Here is a 16,407-nt window from a genome sequence, read left to right as displayed (position 1 = left end):
AAAAATTCTTACAAAAATTGCACCGATCAGAGAATTTGTAGGATAAAACCTTTTCCTTGAAAAATGTGAGAAGTTAGCAGGTTACAATGAGAGGTAATAACGGGCAGAACTTACAGGCAATTCCATGGATGAAGCCATGTCTAGCTGGTAATGTGATGCTGAACAGCCACCAGCAGCTTCTGAGAGTCGATTCTCCTCTGTCTGTGTATTCAAAGGCTGCTGAGAGACAAACCCAGGAGTGAGAGCTACACAGGAAAAGGAAAAGGAGGAAAAAAAGGTGTGACAGTAAAAGGGGAGGGGCTGAGAGTAAGAGAGGAGAAACAAGGAAAGGGAGTAAGGGGGAGGGGAGTGAGAGGGAGAGAAAGTGAAGATAGGCAAAGGAGAGAGAGGGAGTGGGGAGGGAGAGAAATAGTAGACAGACAAAGGAGTGAGAGAGGAGGGGGAGGGGAAGGAGAGAGAAAGCGAAAATAGAAAAAGCAATGAGGGGGAGGGGAAGGAGAGAGAGAGAAATCGAAGATAGAAAAAGCAATGAGGGGGAGGGACAACTGTTCTTTAACAAGCGACACCCATGCTAACCTAGAAATAAAAACACATATATAAGTAGATAAATACTACTTCTACTTGCATAACAGATGTATTGTGCTATCCACGTAATGATTCCTGTGAATTTTATAAAGGAGAAGCAGAAAATCCTATTCTAGGCAGTGGCCATCTTGCCAAGCTAATGCTGACATCATATCCTCCCTGACTCGTTTCCCCCCCTCCCTTCTCTTGCTCATTGTGTATTCATTAGCTGCCCTCCTCCCAGAGTCTTCAGACACTCCCACTGAGGTGTATACTAACAACTGCACTGTCTTTTTTTTATTTACACATCCAATCACTGAGTCACTTCAGCCTTGCTTTTAAACACAAGTAATCAAAGGGTGTTTCTGATAAGCAGCTAGATAGGGAAATAAATAGAAGAGGAGGAATATATTATAGACAAAAAGACCTCCCAGCGTTCAACTCTTTGGCACTGTTTGGCTCCAGGGCCAGTGCTCCTAAAGTATGTGATAACTCCAAACCATAACAGCAGAAAAAGTTTTGCAAGTTTTGAATGCAGGATTAGCATCTTTATCACTTAATACACTCAGACCAGTTGCTGTTGAAATTTGATTTTTATGGTGACAATACCGCTTTAAAAGACACCTGAAGTGAGAAGAATATGGAGGCTGCCATATTTATTTCCTCTTAAACAATACCAGTTGCCTGGCAGCCCTGCTGATCTATTTGGCTGCAGTAGTGTCTGAATCACACCGGACTCAAACACCTGATTTGCTGCATGCTTGTTCAGGGTCTATGGCTGAAAGTATTAGAGGCAGAGGATCAGCAGGGCTGTCAGGCAACTGGTATTGCTTAAAAGGAAATAAATATGGCAGCCTCCATATCCCTCTCACTACAGTTGTCCTTTAAAGGGATTATATGTTTTCCAACTTGCATGCAAATATAAAGCAACTTGTATGCAGCTTGGAATTGGGTCAATCAAATGTGCCGCTTGCTGATTTGGGCTGACCATGCTCACTTCTAGTTCCCCTGTTAGCAGTATGATACTCACAGAAGCTGTCCCTTGCACTGTGGAGGGTAAGGTCTTCCTCCTGGTCCCAGCAGCAGATTCATTCTCAATGCAGGTGGCTGAGGTGTGATTACTGTCATCCAGCTTCAAGCCTCTTGTCAGCTCCTCCCCAGAATGCTCTGCCCCGTCCCTACATACCTCCATAGGGGCGGGACTGCATGCCGAGACCTCAGAGGCCGGTTCAGGCAATGCTCCTTCCCTGGAGCAACCGTGCTCGGAGTTTTGGCCATCAGTCTCCCCAAATTTGGAATTGTAGGCAGACTGTTTTGCAGGGGTCAACAACTACAAGCGGGAGACACAGAAAAAGCAGACGTGAGACGCGGGAGGCGGACCTAGATAAGTTATGACAAAAAGGAGAGGAAGTGCCTAAAGCTGTACAAAGTCACCCGGGACAATGATTTGTGACTATTTCAGGTGGCAGTTTGGAATTCATTGCTGTACAGACAACCCTGGTGACTATCTGCTGAGCGGCCAGCTCTATGGAAAGGGGAGAGACATTGCAGGAGAGGCACTGCAGCAGGATGTACTACACTGGTCAGGTGAGCTTAATTCCACACGATGGCTTGTTGAGAGGGAGGTCAGTGAGGGGGGGGGGGGGGCGTGTGTGCGTGCGTGTAAAAAGATAAACAAAAGCCCAAAGCCCCAATGGTGCAGTATGCACTGTGTAAAGTATGTATAAAATAGGCACCCCCCGAAATAAATGTTTTCCTGTCAGTTTCATAAATGTATATAATCATAAAAGATCCAGATTTGAAACCCTGGGATTCTATCGAGAGGAGACACAAGTTCTCCCCAGCATAGCTGTAGCACTTCCTGTGTTAGGGGGAACCACTTGTACATTCTAGGTTGGTGGGGATATTTTATGTAGTTACACTGACCCTGCCCTAATGAAAGAATGCACTCCATCTCATACCAGATTGTTTGATCCTCAATAAACACCCAGCCTCTACCCGCCTAGGGCCAGTGCTGGATCGGGGGTGCCAAGGAGGACGAGGGAAGCCCTATTAGTATTCAGAGGCTTCCCCCTCCCTTGGTAAATATCCCCTAAAACAGTGATGGCTAACCTTGGCACTCCAGCGGTGGTGGAACTACAAGTCCCATGAGGCATTGCAATACTCTGACAGCTCTAAGTATAACTCGGGGAGACAGAGGCATGATGGGATTCGTAGTTTTGTCACAGCTGGAGTGCCAAGGTTAGCCATCACTGCCCTAAGGGCACTATTTTCCACTACAGGTACTCTTTAAATATGTAACAGGGAGGTGCTAGAGGGGGTGTGGCTGTGTGGCAAGTAAAAAAGCAAAGTCAATTAACTGACCACGGGATTTACCTCATTGTGGATGTAGGCATCACAGCCATAGCACCATACAGAAAGTCCTGAGAAGCTGAGTACGAGATGGTGTCCGGAGGAGGCTGCATGAGACAACATGTGCTGAGAGATGTACCTCCCACACAGAACCTGAGACACATGAGAGGGAGATTAGACTGCTAAACATGAGAACATCCAATCATTCATTAGAAGGGACACCTTCCTCACCGCATAACACGTCAGGCACACCCAGTTCTCCACGTCTGTCCCACACGCAGCACACGCCTGTGTCACATCCAGCCCACAAGGGGGCAGCTCATTTATGGACTCTAAATGAGGACACCATGGCAAAGGGGTCACTGTGAACATCTCCCCCTGGAGACAAGAAGAGGAAAGTGTAAGAGTGGATCACACTAAACAGAATATTAAAAAGTGAAAAGCAAGCTCATTATATATCGGTACATGAGAACCAGAAGAACCAGTCTTGACTGATCTTCTCCAATCAAGAATCTCCGAGCTAAAAGAAAAACAAAGTCAAAATAAGTGCTATACATGCAATTATTTATGTCTTCTATGTGTCATCCCCTCCTCTTTTTAAGGTTCCATTTGTCCGCAATACATCCCAAGCGAACCAGATATGGAAGCAGCAAACTTGGGTGCCGGAGAGCCGTGGGGGAGGGTCAAGGATGGGATTTTATGATCAGATGCAGGGCTGTGGAGTTGGTACAAAAATCATCTGACTCCAACTCTGACTCCACAGTTTATGAAACCACTGACTCCAACTCCAGGTACCTAAAATGGCTCTGACTTCAACTCCTCAACTCTGAATGCTTAGTTTAATACTTACCAGGGCTGTGGATTTGGTACAAAAATCATCCGACTTCCAACACCTCAGTTTATGAAACCTCCGACTCTGACTCAAGGTACCCAAAATTGCACCGACTCCGACTCCCTAAATAAAAACAAGGAACACCAAGAGCCCCAATAGTGTAATATGTACTGGTAAATGGTTACTAGATAGAGTAAATATTAATACTCACAAACCAGGGTTACCATTAGGCAACCACTGTAAAGGCAGGTGGGGAGATTTTCCTTACCCCACTCAGGAATAAGAAGTCGCTCTCTGTAGATGAGAAAAAGGGGGTTTAACCCTCCACCCAGGGTGGACTCAATATTATGCAGGAGAACAGAGGCGGCAAAAGGATAAAAGGAAGCTAAATGAGCTTAAAAACCAAATTCTTGGTAAATAGAGGAGGCAGTGGTGGACTTACCTCCTCCAAGTAGACACACAACGACTGTAGTAAAGACAGTCAATATATTTTATTTATAAACTCCAAATATGCAACGCGTTTCGCAGGTTTGATCCCGCTTCATCAGGCAATAACAACGGAGCAATAGCATATGTGGTCAGTAGAAGAGCCAGGCACGTGAGGTGCACCTGAGGTGCCTGGCTCTTCTACTGACCACATATGCTATTGCTCTGTTGTTATTGCCTGATGAAGCTGGAACAAACCTGCGAAACGCGTTGCATATTTGGAGTTCATAAATAAAATATATTGACTGTCTTTACGACAGTCGTTGTGTGTCTACTTGGAGGTAGAGGGATCGGTGATCGGGAACCCTTTCACTGTTGTTCCCTTTCACTGATCCCAGGGCTACCGGGGGACACAATGCGGACACGGGGGCGCGGGTGGGAGCACGCCCAAGGGCGGGAGCGTGCCCAAGTGCGGGAGCGCTGCAGAGCTGCCGCCCGGACGTGAGCTTCACATACGGGCGGCGGAAATGGTTAAGCATGGGCAGAAAGGGTTGTTAGGGTTAGGCTTAGGTAGAGGGAGGGTTCTGTGTGAGAATAGAGTTGGACTTAGCTGTAGTAAAATATTGATCTCAATTACTATTAACCCATTCCAATCCTGTGTAAGACTATTTCCAACATAGGCCTTTTCCTCTATAGGTCCTGTGTCGCACACACACGCCAACACAGGAAAAACTGGCTGCCACTAGATGGCGGTGTTGCCAGTTATAACCTGGCGCAGTGTCATCCTGTTAAAGGACAACTGTAGTGAGAGGTATATGGAGGTTGCCATATTCATTTCCTTTTAAAAATACCAGTTGCCTGGCAGCTCTGCTGCTCTTTTTTGCTGCAGTCATGTCTGAATTAGACCAGAAACCAGCATGCATCTAATCTTGTCAGGTCTGACAATGTCAGACAGAGTACCCAAGCACCTCGGGGTGACCCAAACCACTAGGAAAGTATAGGGGGGATAAAAGAGACCGAAAAGCCCTCCTAATAATAAGCAATGCTTGGTGAAATTTGCTTTCTTAAAACAGAAGGAAATTTGCAATAATTCAGCTTTACAGTAAGTGAACATTTGTGGTTACCCACAATGCACCACTATTGAATATGCAAATTATCCCTTTTCGCCCCTGTAAGCCAGGCAAGCATCCAGAACCGCTTGTGTATAGCAAGCCTATAGCTTTAAATATTACACAGCCACACCAACCCCACATGTAGACAGCCTGTTTCGGGCTTTTTATCAATCCCTGCCATGTACTGATGAGGGCCAAAAGCCCAAAACAGGCTTTCTACATGTGGGGTTGTTGTGGCTGTGTAATATTTAAAGCTATAGGCTTGCTATACACAAGCGGTTCTGGATGCCTGCCTGGCTTACAGGGGCGAAAAGGGATAATTTGCATATTCAGTAGTGGTGCATTGTGGGTAACCACAAATGTTCACTTACAGCTGAATTATTACAAATGTCCTTCTGTTTTAAGAAGGCAAATTTCACCAATAATGTCAGAAACACCTGATCTGTTGCATGCTTTTTCAGGGTCTCTGGCTAAAAGTATTAGAGGTAGAGGATCAGCAGGGAAGCCAGGCAACTAGTATTGCTTAAAAGGTATTAAATATGGCAGCCTCCATATACCTTTCACTACAGTAGTCCTTTATAGTGGACCTGAACTGTTGCACAGGACAGAAGGAAAAACAGAGAGAAATGCACCCTGTATGTATTTAGGGAGTTTAACCTGTTTAATTCCCCTTCATTTGTGTCTAATCACTAGTGTAACCTGATCTCCCTCGTGTCACATAACTGCCACGGCACAGATGGCAAATAAGCTCATTTGAAAGCACAGGATGTTAACAATATGTCTCCTTCCATTAATCAACAGATTTATTTTAGGATTTGTATCAGCTGTAAAAAAAAAAATGTTTTGGCTTAAAAGTTATTATGCTGTTGTGTATCTTTTAGAGCAGGGGTAGGGAACCTATGGCTCGGGAGCCAGATGTGGCTCTTTTGATGGCTGCATCTGGCTCACATACAAATCAGTAGGGGCTTATTCACTAAGTTACACTGCTCAAGCAGCGCAGCTTAGTGTGGTAGCACAAGTAAAATTTTCAAAGTAGTGCACTGCTGTAGTATGTACTACTAACTTACTCGCACTATCCCAAAACGAACAGCTGCTCCAATTATGCCACTCTGGACCCTGTCAGGTCCAGTGACTTTGTAGGATGAGAACCCTGCACTTTGATTGGCCCATTAGGTTGCCTGTCACATGACAGGCAGTCTATTGGGCCAAAGTGCGGGGATCTCATCCTACAAACTGAATCAACCCCCAAGTCAGCTAGCTAATTGTACAAGCTGTTAGTTGGTATTTCTCCTGTCTGGCTCTCTGGGAAATTGCTGATGTTGCTGAAACCCAAGAGATGACATGTCTGATACTTCCACTTCGCGGTGGATCAACTGTATACACATCACCATAGCAACAGAGACATGAGCCGTCTGCTGCGCATACGCACTGTCCTAATTTGAAACATATTGAACGGCTCTCACGGAATTACATTTTAAAATATGTGGCGTTTATGGCTCTCAACCAAAAAGGTTCCTGACCCCTGTTTTAGAGCATAGAGGACGTTCTGAGTTCAGGTCCACTTTAAGTTGAAGGTATCGGACTACGCCCGGCAATGGCCCCATCCATTGCTGCACAATATAAATATACCTATTAGCATAAATAGTGTGCCTATTAGCGTAAATAGTGTGCCTATATGGGCTCGTTGTAGGGGCGCCACTGCCAGATATGGTCCAACACTGCGCCCCCCTTTGTAGATTAAAGTTTGATCCTCTCCAGTAGCACACAGTGCTGTATAATAACGGAATTTCGCTGGTGCTCGTGCAAGGAGGCAAAGCTAAAGCACGGCTGGTGCTAGCCCCGCCACTAATGCCGAGTCACCTCCTTGCTATAGAGTGAGGAGGTACAGGGCCAGATTTATCAAGAGTGTCTGAGACAAAATATTGGTAAATTTTTAGAAGTCCGTGCAGAACTGTCTCAGGCATCTTAAGAAATCGTTAGATAGAGCAGATTCCTTCTAAAACTGTTGTAAAATAGGAGGAGCTAGGAAGGTCTCTCAGACAGTGCAGTATGTGAGGGGAATTGCTGTTGCTGAGGTAACCAATACATCTGCCGTATTGATAGCAGCAGGCTCCGAGGAGGAATTCAGCAGGAGGGAGGGGCACATCACAAATCATGTCTAGCCTGCACTCTGCAATCATGTCTAGCCTGCACTCTGCAATCATGTCTAGCCTGTACTCTGCAATCATGTCTAGCCTGCACTGCTGCATTGCATCTGTGGAACTGCTATCAAGCACTTCTTAATCTGCGCCAGTTTAGAGATGGATTTACGCTTTTCTTAACTGTAGTGCAGCTCTAGAAATTCATGCTAAATTGCCACTATTACCTAGGATTTAAAGAGACTCTGAAGCGAGAATAAATCTCGCTTCAGAGCTCATAAATAGCAGGGGCACGTGTGCCCCTGCTAAAACGCCGCTATCCCGCGGCTAAACGGGGGTCCCTTCACCCCCAACCCACCCCCCTCAAAAGTGTGTCGTGAAAAGGTCGCTGGCTGTCTCTTCCTGGAGGCAGGGCTAACGGCTGCAGCCCTGCCTCCAGTCGCGTCTGTCAGCGGCGCATCGCCGCCTCTCCCCCGCCCCTCTCAGTGAAGGAAGACTGAGAGGGGCGGGGAGAGGCGGAGATACGCGCTGACAGACGCGCGTGGGGTAGGGCTGCGGCGGTTAGCCCTGCCCCAACCAGGAAGCGCTCCCCCGGTGTATCGAGGGGGATTTGGGGGTGAAGGGACCCCCGTTAAGCCGCGCTATAGCGGCGTTTTAGCAGGGGCACAAATGCCCCTGCTATTTATGAGGTCTGAAGCGAGATTTATTCTCGCTTCAGACTCTCTTTAAGAAGGTTCTTATTATCATGCAGAACTGTTCTCCCTGCTGCTTAGAACAGATTAAGAAGGAAAAACTGTTGATAATGCGTTGATAAATCTCCCCTACAGAGCCTCTGGATCTCTGCCACCATTTATTTTACCTAATCCACCAGGCCCCCCAGCACATAGAAAACATTAAGTGCTGGGGGTGGGAATGTGGGCGATTGGGAAAAAGGATTGGAAAACGTTAAATCCTTGACCACATACTAAGGATCAATATCCAAATTATTGCATTCCCCCTTAAGGCTTGCAAGATTTAAGTATTTTAGTACGACATTTGCTTTCTTCCTATTGTCCCAATACCTAAAAGCCCCCCATCATAAAAAAAAATCTAAGGTAGATATAAATGTGCCCACTTAAAACAGAAGGTATTTGTACTTTTGCAGGGGGCTTTTAGGTTTCTTTTAGTCCCCTACAAAATCCTAGTGGTTCTGGTTCATCATGACTTGACTGGATACTAGCTAGCACCTAGTCCTACCCATAGAGCCATGGTATCATTTTTGATGCGAAATGACAACTTGCATAGATGCTGAAAGAGCGGGTCAGAAAATCCCCTCCCTCCTCCTTTGCATGTAAACAAAAACACATTTTTAAAGAAAGGAAGAGGGATTTTCTGACCTGCTTTTTTAAGCATCTATGCTGTTCCTCCCCGCAAATCTCTACACAGGCTCCTCCCACCACTCCTCATCCGCTGTTCCTCTCTGCAGATCTCTACACTGGCTCCTCCCACCCCTCCTTATCCGCCAATCTCAACACTAGCACTTCCCACCAGTTCTTAGCTTCTGCTCCTCTCTGCTGATCTCTACACAAGCTCCTCACACCACTCCCATCTGCTCCTCTTCTTCTGCAGATTTCTATACAGGCTCCTCTCACCACTTCTCACCTGCTGCTCCTCTCTGCAGATATTTACACAGGCTCCTCCCACCACTCCCCATCTGCTGCCCCTCTGCATGTCTCTACACTTTATAAATGTACACTGGTATGGCTAAAATCAAACAAACAAGAAGGGGTGATAAATGGTGACAAAATGAGAGGAAGTAAAAGAATGAAAGGGAAAAATGATGGCACAGGTGTATGAAGACTCATTACTTTCCAGCTCTCAATATGACACTCACAGAGACTTCTTCTTTTGTGCTTTCGGCAGGTCTTGAAGGAGGAGTCCTCCTCTTTGCTCCACCAGAAGGTTCTTCCAGTTTCAAGTCTCTCATGAGTTCCTCTACAGAACTATTGTCCTCCGAAATCTGCATGTTTGGCGTTTTCTCAGAAACGTAATCCTCACTGAGTGATACATCTTTGCTGGAACAATTGTGCAGTGAGATTTGGCCAACCATGTCCTCCTCGACCCCGAGTCTGTCAGTTTTTTCAGTTGTGGACATATCAGATGAATGAGGACTGAAGACTGCAACTTTATCAACTGTTTGCGTATTTTTGTGTTCGTCTAATTCCCTACTGTCCGTTTTCAGTTTTTGCAAAGGAAACCCAGCCACATTGTCCATGGTTTGACTGTGAAACTCTGGTGAAAAAACTTCCACATTCTTCTCCCCAGAGCATATTACAGTATCAATGTCTATGCTTGAGATACTATCATTGGACTCATCCTTCAAGGTCACAACCTTTGGGCTTTCTATCTCCAGAGATTCGGTCTTTGGAGTAGGAACAGTCAATTTATCATCCCTATCTTTAGATTTGGTCAAATCTAATGGCTGTAGAGTTTGTTCATTCCCAATATTTTCTCTACAATAAGCCATTTTCGGAAGAGGAAGGGATGGGGACTTAGCTGGAGATATGACCTTACTGGGATGCATCTTCTGTGGAGACGGGTAGACCTCCTTGGGTTGATCAGAGGGTGGAGGAGGCTCAACTGTTGAGAAAACAGCACGCATGAGTAGCTGCTTGCAGCAAAACATTTTGTAACATTATTTCATTTCCATACTCTTACCCTTTAACCTAAGGCTTCGCCAATATTTGTGCTGGACACTCAGGACATTGGAGATTGTACGCAGAGCTGAAGGACGGGGAGGATGCAAGTCTAACAAGAACGGAGGTGGGTCTCCGAGGAGGGTACGAGTGCACATAGACATGGATTCCGAGATTGAGATCAGATTGTATCCGCCCTGACATCAAACACAAGGTAATGACAAAATAGGAATTGTGTCATAGAATACGGTCAGCAACAACAGCAAAAAAAACCCCATAAAAGCCAGACGACTGCAGATGATTAGTGGAAAAACCTACCTCCAGGATGACCACAACCTTGCCACTGGCCAGACCCATTAGGAGATGGGTCATGTGGGCATAGCCTTCCGGAGAGATGCGGCAACCCCCAAGAGGGTCTCCACGAGCAGCATCAAAACCGGCAGACACCAAAACCAGCTGTGGGTTAAACTACAAGAGAGAGAAGAGTATGATACTTCATTATTGCACAGCACGTTTTTCTGTTACCAATCTTGTTAATCCTGATTATCAGGACTCCCACAGAAAATGTGCCAAATTTACGCTGCTTAAGGTCTCTTTGCGTGCACACTACAATAACTTTAAATAGCCATTTTTAGGAAAACATATAGATAATATAAAGCTGATTGAGTTATGTTGTCTCTTCTTTTCTCTTTTGCTCAGATTATCATCATTTTATCTGGTGTCATACTTCATGATATTGCCTGCAGACATCCACTATTCATGTAGATATCAATTCATCTCCTGCAATTCTGCCTGCTCTTCCCAACACTGTGCTCTCCCTGCCCTTATCTCCCAACACTGTGCTCACCATGCCCCTTACCTCCCAACACTCTTGTCTTTATCTCCCAACACTGTGCTCTCCCTGCTCTTCCCAACACTGTGCTCTCCCTGCCCTTACCTCCTAAAACTGTGCTCTCCCTGCCCTTATCTCCAAATACTGTGCTCTCCCTGCCCTTATCTACAAACACTGTGCTCTCTCTGCGCTTACCTCCCAACACTGTGCTCTCCCTGCCCTTACCTCCCAACACTGTGCTCTCCCTGCGCTTACCTCCCAACACCGTGCTCTCCCTGCCCTTACCTCCCAACACTGTGCTCTCCTTGTCTTTATCTCCCAACACTGTGCTCTCCCTGCCCTTACCTCCAAACACTGTGCTCTCCCTGCCCTTATCTCCCAACACTGTGCTCTCCTTGTCCTTATCTCCCAACACTGTGCTCTCCCTGCCCTTACCTCCCAACACTGTGCTCTCCTTGTCTTTATCTCCCAACACTGTGCTCTCCCTGCCCTTACCTTCCAACACTGTACTCTCTCTGCCCTGATCTCCCAACACTGTGCTCTCCTTGCCCTTATCTCCCAACACTGTGCTCTCCTTGTCCTTATCTCCCAACACTGTGCTCTCCTTGTCCTTATCTCCCAAGACTGTGCTCTACTTGTCCTTATCGCCCAACACTGTGCTCTCTTTGTCCTTATCTCCCAACACTGTGCTCTCCTTGCCCTTATCTCCCAACACTGTGCTCTCCCTGCCCTTATCTCCCAACACTGTGCTCTCCTTGTCCTTATCTCCCAACACTGTGCTCTCCTTGTCCTTATCTCCCAACACTGTGCTCTCCCTGCCCTTATCTCCCAACACTGTGCTCTCCATGCCCTTATCTCCCAACACTGTGCTCTCCCTGCCCTTACCTCCCAACACTGTGCTCTCCCTGCCCTTACCTCCCAATACTGTGCTCTTCCTGCCCTTACCTCCCAACACTGTGCTCTCCCTGCCCTTACCTCCCAATACTGTGCTCTCCCTGCCCTTACCTCCCAACACTGTGCTCTCCTTGTCTTTATCTCCCAACACTGTGCTCTCCCTGCCCTTACCTTCCAACACTGTACTCTCTCTGCCCTGATCTCCCAACACTGTGCTCTCCCTGCCCTTATCTCCCAACACTGTGCTCTCCATGCCCTTATCTCCCAACACTGTGCTCTCCCTGCCCTTACCTCTCAACACTGTGCTCTCCCTGCCCTTACCTCCCAATACTGTGCTCTTCCTGCCCTTACCTCCCAACACTGTGCTCTCCCTGCCCTTACCTCCCAATACTGTGCTCTTCCTGCCCTTACCTCCCAACACTGTGCTCTCCTTGTCCTTATCTCCCAACACTGTGCTCTCCCTGCCCTTACCTCCCAACACTGTGCTCTCCTTGTCTTTATCTCCCAACACTGTGCTCTCCCTGCCCTTACCTTCCAACACTGTACTCTCTCTGCCCTGATCTCCCAACACTGTGCTCTCCTTGTCCTTATCTCCCAACACTGTGCTCTCCTTGTCCTTATCTCCCAAGACTGTGCTCTACTTGTCCTTATCGCCCAACACTGTGCTCTCTTTGTCCTTATCTCCCAACACTGTGCTCTCCTTGCCCTTATCTCCCAACACTGTGCTCTCCCTGCCCTTATCTCCCAACACTGTGCTCTCCTTGTCCTTATCTCCCAACACTGTGCTCTCCCTGCCCTTATCTCCCAACACTGTGCTCTCCATGCCCTTATCTCCCAACACTGTGCTCTCCCTGCCCTTACCTCCCAACACTGTGCTCTCCCTGCCCTTACCTCCCAATACTGTGCTCTTCCTGCCCTTACCTCCCAACACTGTGCTCTCCCTGCCCTTACCTCCCAATACTGTGCTCTCCCTGCCCTTATCTCCCAACACTGTGCTCTCCTTGTCCTTATCTCCCAACACTGTGCTCTCCTTGTCCTTATCTCCCAACACTGTGCTCTCCCTGCCCTTACCTCCCAACACTGTGCTCTCCTTGTCCTTATCTCCCAACACTGTGCTCTCCCTGCCCTTACCTCCCAACACTGTGCTCTCCCTGCCCTTATCTCCCAACACTGTGCTCTCCCTGCCCTTATCTCCCAACACTGTGCTCTCCTTGTCCTTATCTCCCAACACTGTGCTCTCCCTGCCCTTATCTCCCAACACTGTGCTCTCCTTGTCCTTATCTCCCAACACTGTGCTCTCCTTGTCCTCATCTCCTAAAACTGTGCCCTCCCAGCCCTTACCTGCCAATACTGTGCTCTCCTTGTCCTTATCTCCCAACACTGTGCTCTCCTTGCCCTTATCTCCTAACACTGTGCTCTCCTTGCCCTTATCTCCTAACACTGTGCTCTCCTTACCCTTATCTCCTAACACTGTGCTCTCCTTGTCCTTATCTCCCAACACTTTGCTCTCCCTGCCCTTAAGCCCCATACACACGGTATCTTGTATCTAGCGATTATCAAACAATTTGGAAAAGTTGCACGACAAAACGTGCGTGCGGACGTGCAAACGACAAAATGCAAAACTAGATAAGGAGCGTAAAATGACTGATAAGAAAAATTTGCATCGTTCCGCAGAACGGTTTGATTTTGGAAAAGACATGAAGATTCCTATGCAAGATAACCATGTGTACAAACAATCACACTTCAACAAAGGTCACTGAACGTGTCCGGAAGTGTTTATGGTCCGTAGCAGACGTGCTTACGCCTGGGTGAACTACAATAGATGTGTACAGTTGTTGAAAGAGATGTGCTGATTACTCCTTGTAGCTAGCGATATGCAGATTGTGCGTCTTGTATCTAGTCGCTCGTTAAGTCGTGCAGTGTGTATGAAAGTCGTATGCACGTCAAGACGTATTTTCCCGCAGCTCAAAATTGTTAAATTTTCTCTAGTGGTTTGTGTTGAGATACTTTGGTTGAAAGTGTGTATGGGGCTTTACCTACCAACACTCTGCTCTTATCAACCTTAACGTACTTGATTTTTCTTTCCCCGACCTTCTCATAATTTGCTTTTATCGACTTTAGCTGCTCACACTCTGCTTTTCCTCCTCTTATCTCTCTGCATACTGTTTTGCCCACCCTTCTTTTACACAGTTCTGCTCTGCCATTTTCACCTCCATAATGCTCTCCTCACTTTTATTTTTATCTATACATCCCCCATTCTGTCCTCACCTTCTTGTGTCCTGTGCATTGCATCTGTAATAACCCCCTTGCTCTCGACTCTTTACCCTTCACTATCCATCTTTTCCTGCCCTCACCTTGCATATTCCATTGGCCACTGTTATTATCTTCCTTCATTCTCCTTTCCATGATCTTACAACCCCACCTTGCCTTAAGTCCTCATTCTGTTCTTCCAGTCCTGACATTGGCTATGTTCTCTTTGCCCTTACCCCTGTCCCACTACACCATACATGTCAAACTCTGTCCGGTGGACCAAAGCTGTCCCTCACAGCCATCAAGTTTGGCCCGCAAGTGGTTTTCTTCCCCACTTTGCATTATGTTTGGCCCACTCTAGGCCACCAGAGAAGCTACATTAGAGGTGAGGCCTCTAGGAAAGCCATTTGGAGGAGGGTTGGAAGCACTAGACACCAGAGAACAGTATTGGGGAGGGAGGGGTCCATTAGACACCAGGGAACTGTATAGGGGAGGAAGGACCATTAAACACCAGGGAACTCTATAGCAGAGGGAGGACCATTAAACACCAGGGGACAGTATAGTGGAGGGAGGATCAATAGACACCAGAGAACCAATGTTCAATTTCAGGGGACTTTGTATTTGAGTTTGACACCCCTACTCTACACTGTGCTCTTATCCCTTGCCCTGCTATCTACAGTCTCCAATTTTCTATCCGTCCTGACATTCTGTCATTCCTGGTGCTTCTTATTACCTCATAAGCAATAGGCATGACAATTCTGTGAAAGGCCAGCAGATACTCCATGTCTCCCATCTTCCTACCATTCCAGGGAATGTTTACATTGAACCCCTCTCCACGGCCACTGCCGACCTTGTCGTGTGCAGCATCCTCAGAAGATGGGAAGAAGAGGCCGTTGTCATAGCGATGAATGGACACGTACAATACACTAAAGAAAGACATGTCTAGAGTCACATAAGCAAGGCACTGCAAATATAAAGGCTGCACAAAGCAATGATCCATCCTACTCCTGTTATATTGACCTGTTATCCTCCTGGAAGATGTGCTGAGTTCCGTTACCATGGTGAATATCCCAGTCCAGTATCATTACCCTAAGAGGGGAGACATGACACAGTGAGGAGACAGGACAACCAAATATGACTGTTAACCACTTCAGGACGAGAGCAATTTTCACATATCAGCACTGCTCCCATTCATTCGTCAATAACTTTATTACTACTAATCACACCTAAATTATCTATACATTGTTTTTTTCAGGACAAATTAGGATTTTAGTGTGTGAAAATTTTGGTTAGTAATTACCTTATTTTCTATGCCTTTTAAAGAGAAATTAAGGTAAAAAAAATAGAAAAAACACACTATTTCTCCATTTACATCCAATATAGCTTTACAATAAACAGTGCTAAGAATAAGTTAAACCCACATGGTATGGTGACAATATTGTATTTGGAAATAAAGGTGTCTTTTTTTCTGTTTTGTGTTTTTTGCTTTCTAATTGTACACCATCAATGTTTATGAGACCTTATTTGCAAAAATAATAATAATATACCCTCATGGCATACATATTTAAAGAGCCAAGTTCCTAAGGTAACAATACCTTTTTTTTCCTCTTATATTCTGTCACTTCGTTTTCTTTTTACAAGTCTTATTTTGGTACAGAATATGCAAAAATGTTATTGCTTTTGATTCAGTTTGTGACTAAAAAGAATACACAAGACATGGGCCTCAACCCTAAACTCCATTCTACAACTTATCAGGGTTAAAATGTTACAACATATGTCTCTTAGTTTTGCTAAGACTTTCCCAAGTTTGATCATAGTTTTGAAAATTACTTTTTTATGTTGCATTAAGTTTGTCCCTACCCATTTTTACGTAACATGCGCCCAAGCTTTAAGACACACTGAAATGTCCGACCTCAGTATCCGGGCAGATTAGGATATCCAGATAGAAAACCGGAAATGGCCTTTAAATTGCTTTAAAAGCATTTTTTAGGGTATATGAGGCATGTAGCATCATTATTTTGTAAAGAGGAACATTAATTGATGATGTGGGGATTTAACCCCCTTGCCGTTCCAATTCTGTCGGCAAGGGGGTGGCGCAGCACTTTTTTTTTTTAAATTCATGTAGCTAGTCAAGCGCTAGCTTCATGATAGCCACTGACAAGCGGCATCCTCCTCGCTACTTCGATCGCCGCAGGCAATCTTTGTAAGCAGGAAATCCCGTTTAGAACGGAATTTCCTGCTCGGCTTCCCCCATCGCCATGGTGACGGGGCGGGATGACGTCACCGACGTCATGGACATCAGAGGAAATCCCGATCCACCCCTCAGCGCTGC

At 46.2% G+C, this 16,407-nt stretch overlaps 1 protein-coding gene across 6 annotated transcripts in view; it reads right to left on the bottom strand.

The window, feature by feature from the left end:
• HDAC6 (histone deacetylase 6) overlaps positions 1 to 16,407 on the bottom strand; it is a 90,565-nt gene that overhangs the window by 11,727 nt on the left and 62,431 nt on the right. For 5 of the 6 annotated variants that reach the window (XM_068248633.1, XM_068248631.1, XM_068248636.1 and 2 more), the window contains exons 21-29: positions 15,096 to 15,164; positions 14,809 to 15,001; positions 10,418 to 10,567; positions 10,122 to 10,296; positions 9,298 to 10,043; positions 3,148 to 3,294; positions 2,941 to 3,069; positions 1,595 to 1,894; positions 115 to 219 (exon numbers count right to left, since the gene is read on the bottom strand). In XM_068248633.1, the coding sequence (XP_068104734.1) occupies positions 115 to 219; positions 1,595 to 1,894; positions 2,941 to 3,069; positions 3,148 to 3,294; positions 9,298 to 10,043; positions 10,122 to 10,296; positions 10,418 to 10,567; positions 14,809 to 15,001; positions 15,096 to 15,164 (2,014 nt within the window). The remainder of the gene's footprint in view (positions 1 to 114; positions 220 to 1,594; positions 1,895 to 2,940; positions 3,070 to 3,147; positions 3,295 to 9,297; positions 10,044 to 10,121; positions 10,297 to 10,417; positions 10,568 to 14,808; positions 15,002 to 15,095; positions 15,165 to 16,407) is intronic. The other variant, XM_068248635.1, reaches the window with a different exon arrangement.

The sequence above is a fragment of the Hyperolius riggenbachi genome, chromosome 8, assembly GCF_040937935.1.
Source record: "Hyperolius riggenbachi isolate aHypRig1 chromosome 8, aHypRig1.pri, whole genome shotgun sequence".
Lineage (NCBI taxonomy): Eukaryota > Metazoa > Chordata > Amphibia > Anura > Hyperoliidae > Hyperolius > Hyperolius riggenbachi.
The sequence above is the reverse complement of the archived record's forward strand: the minus strand, read 5'-3'. Positions and strand labels throughout refer to the sequence as shown.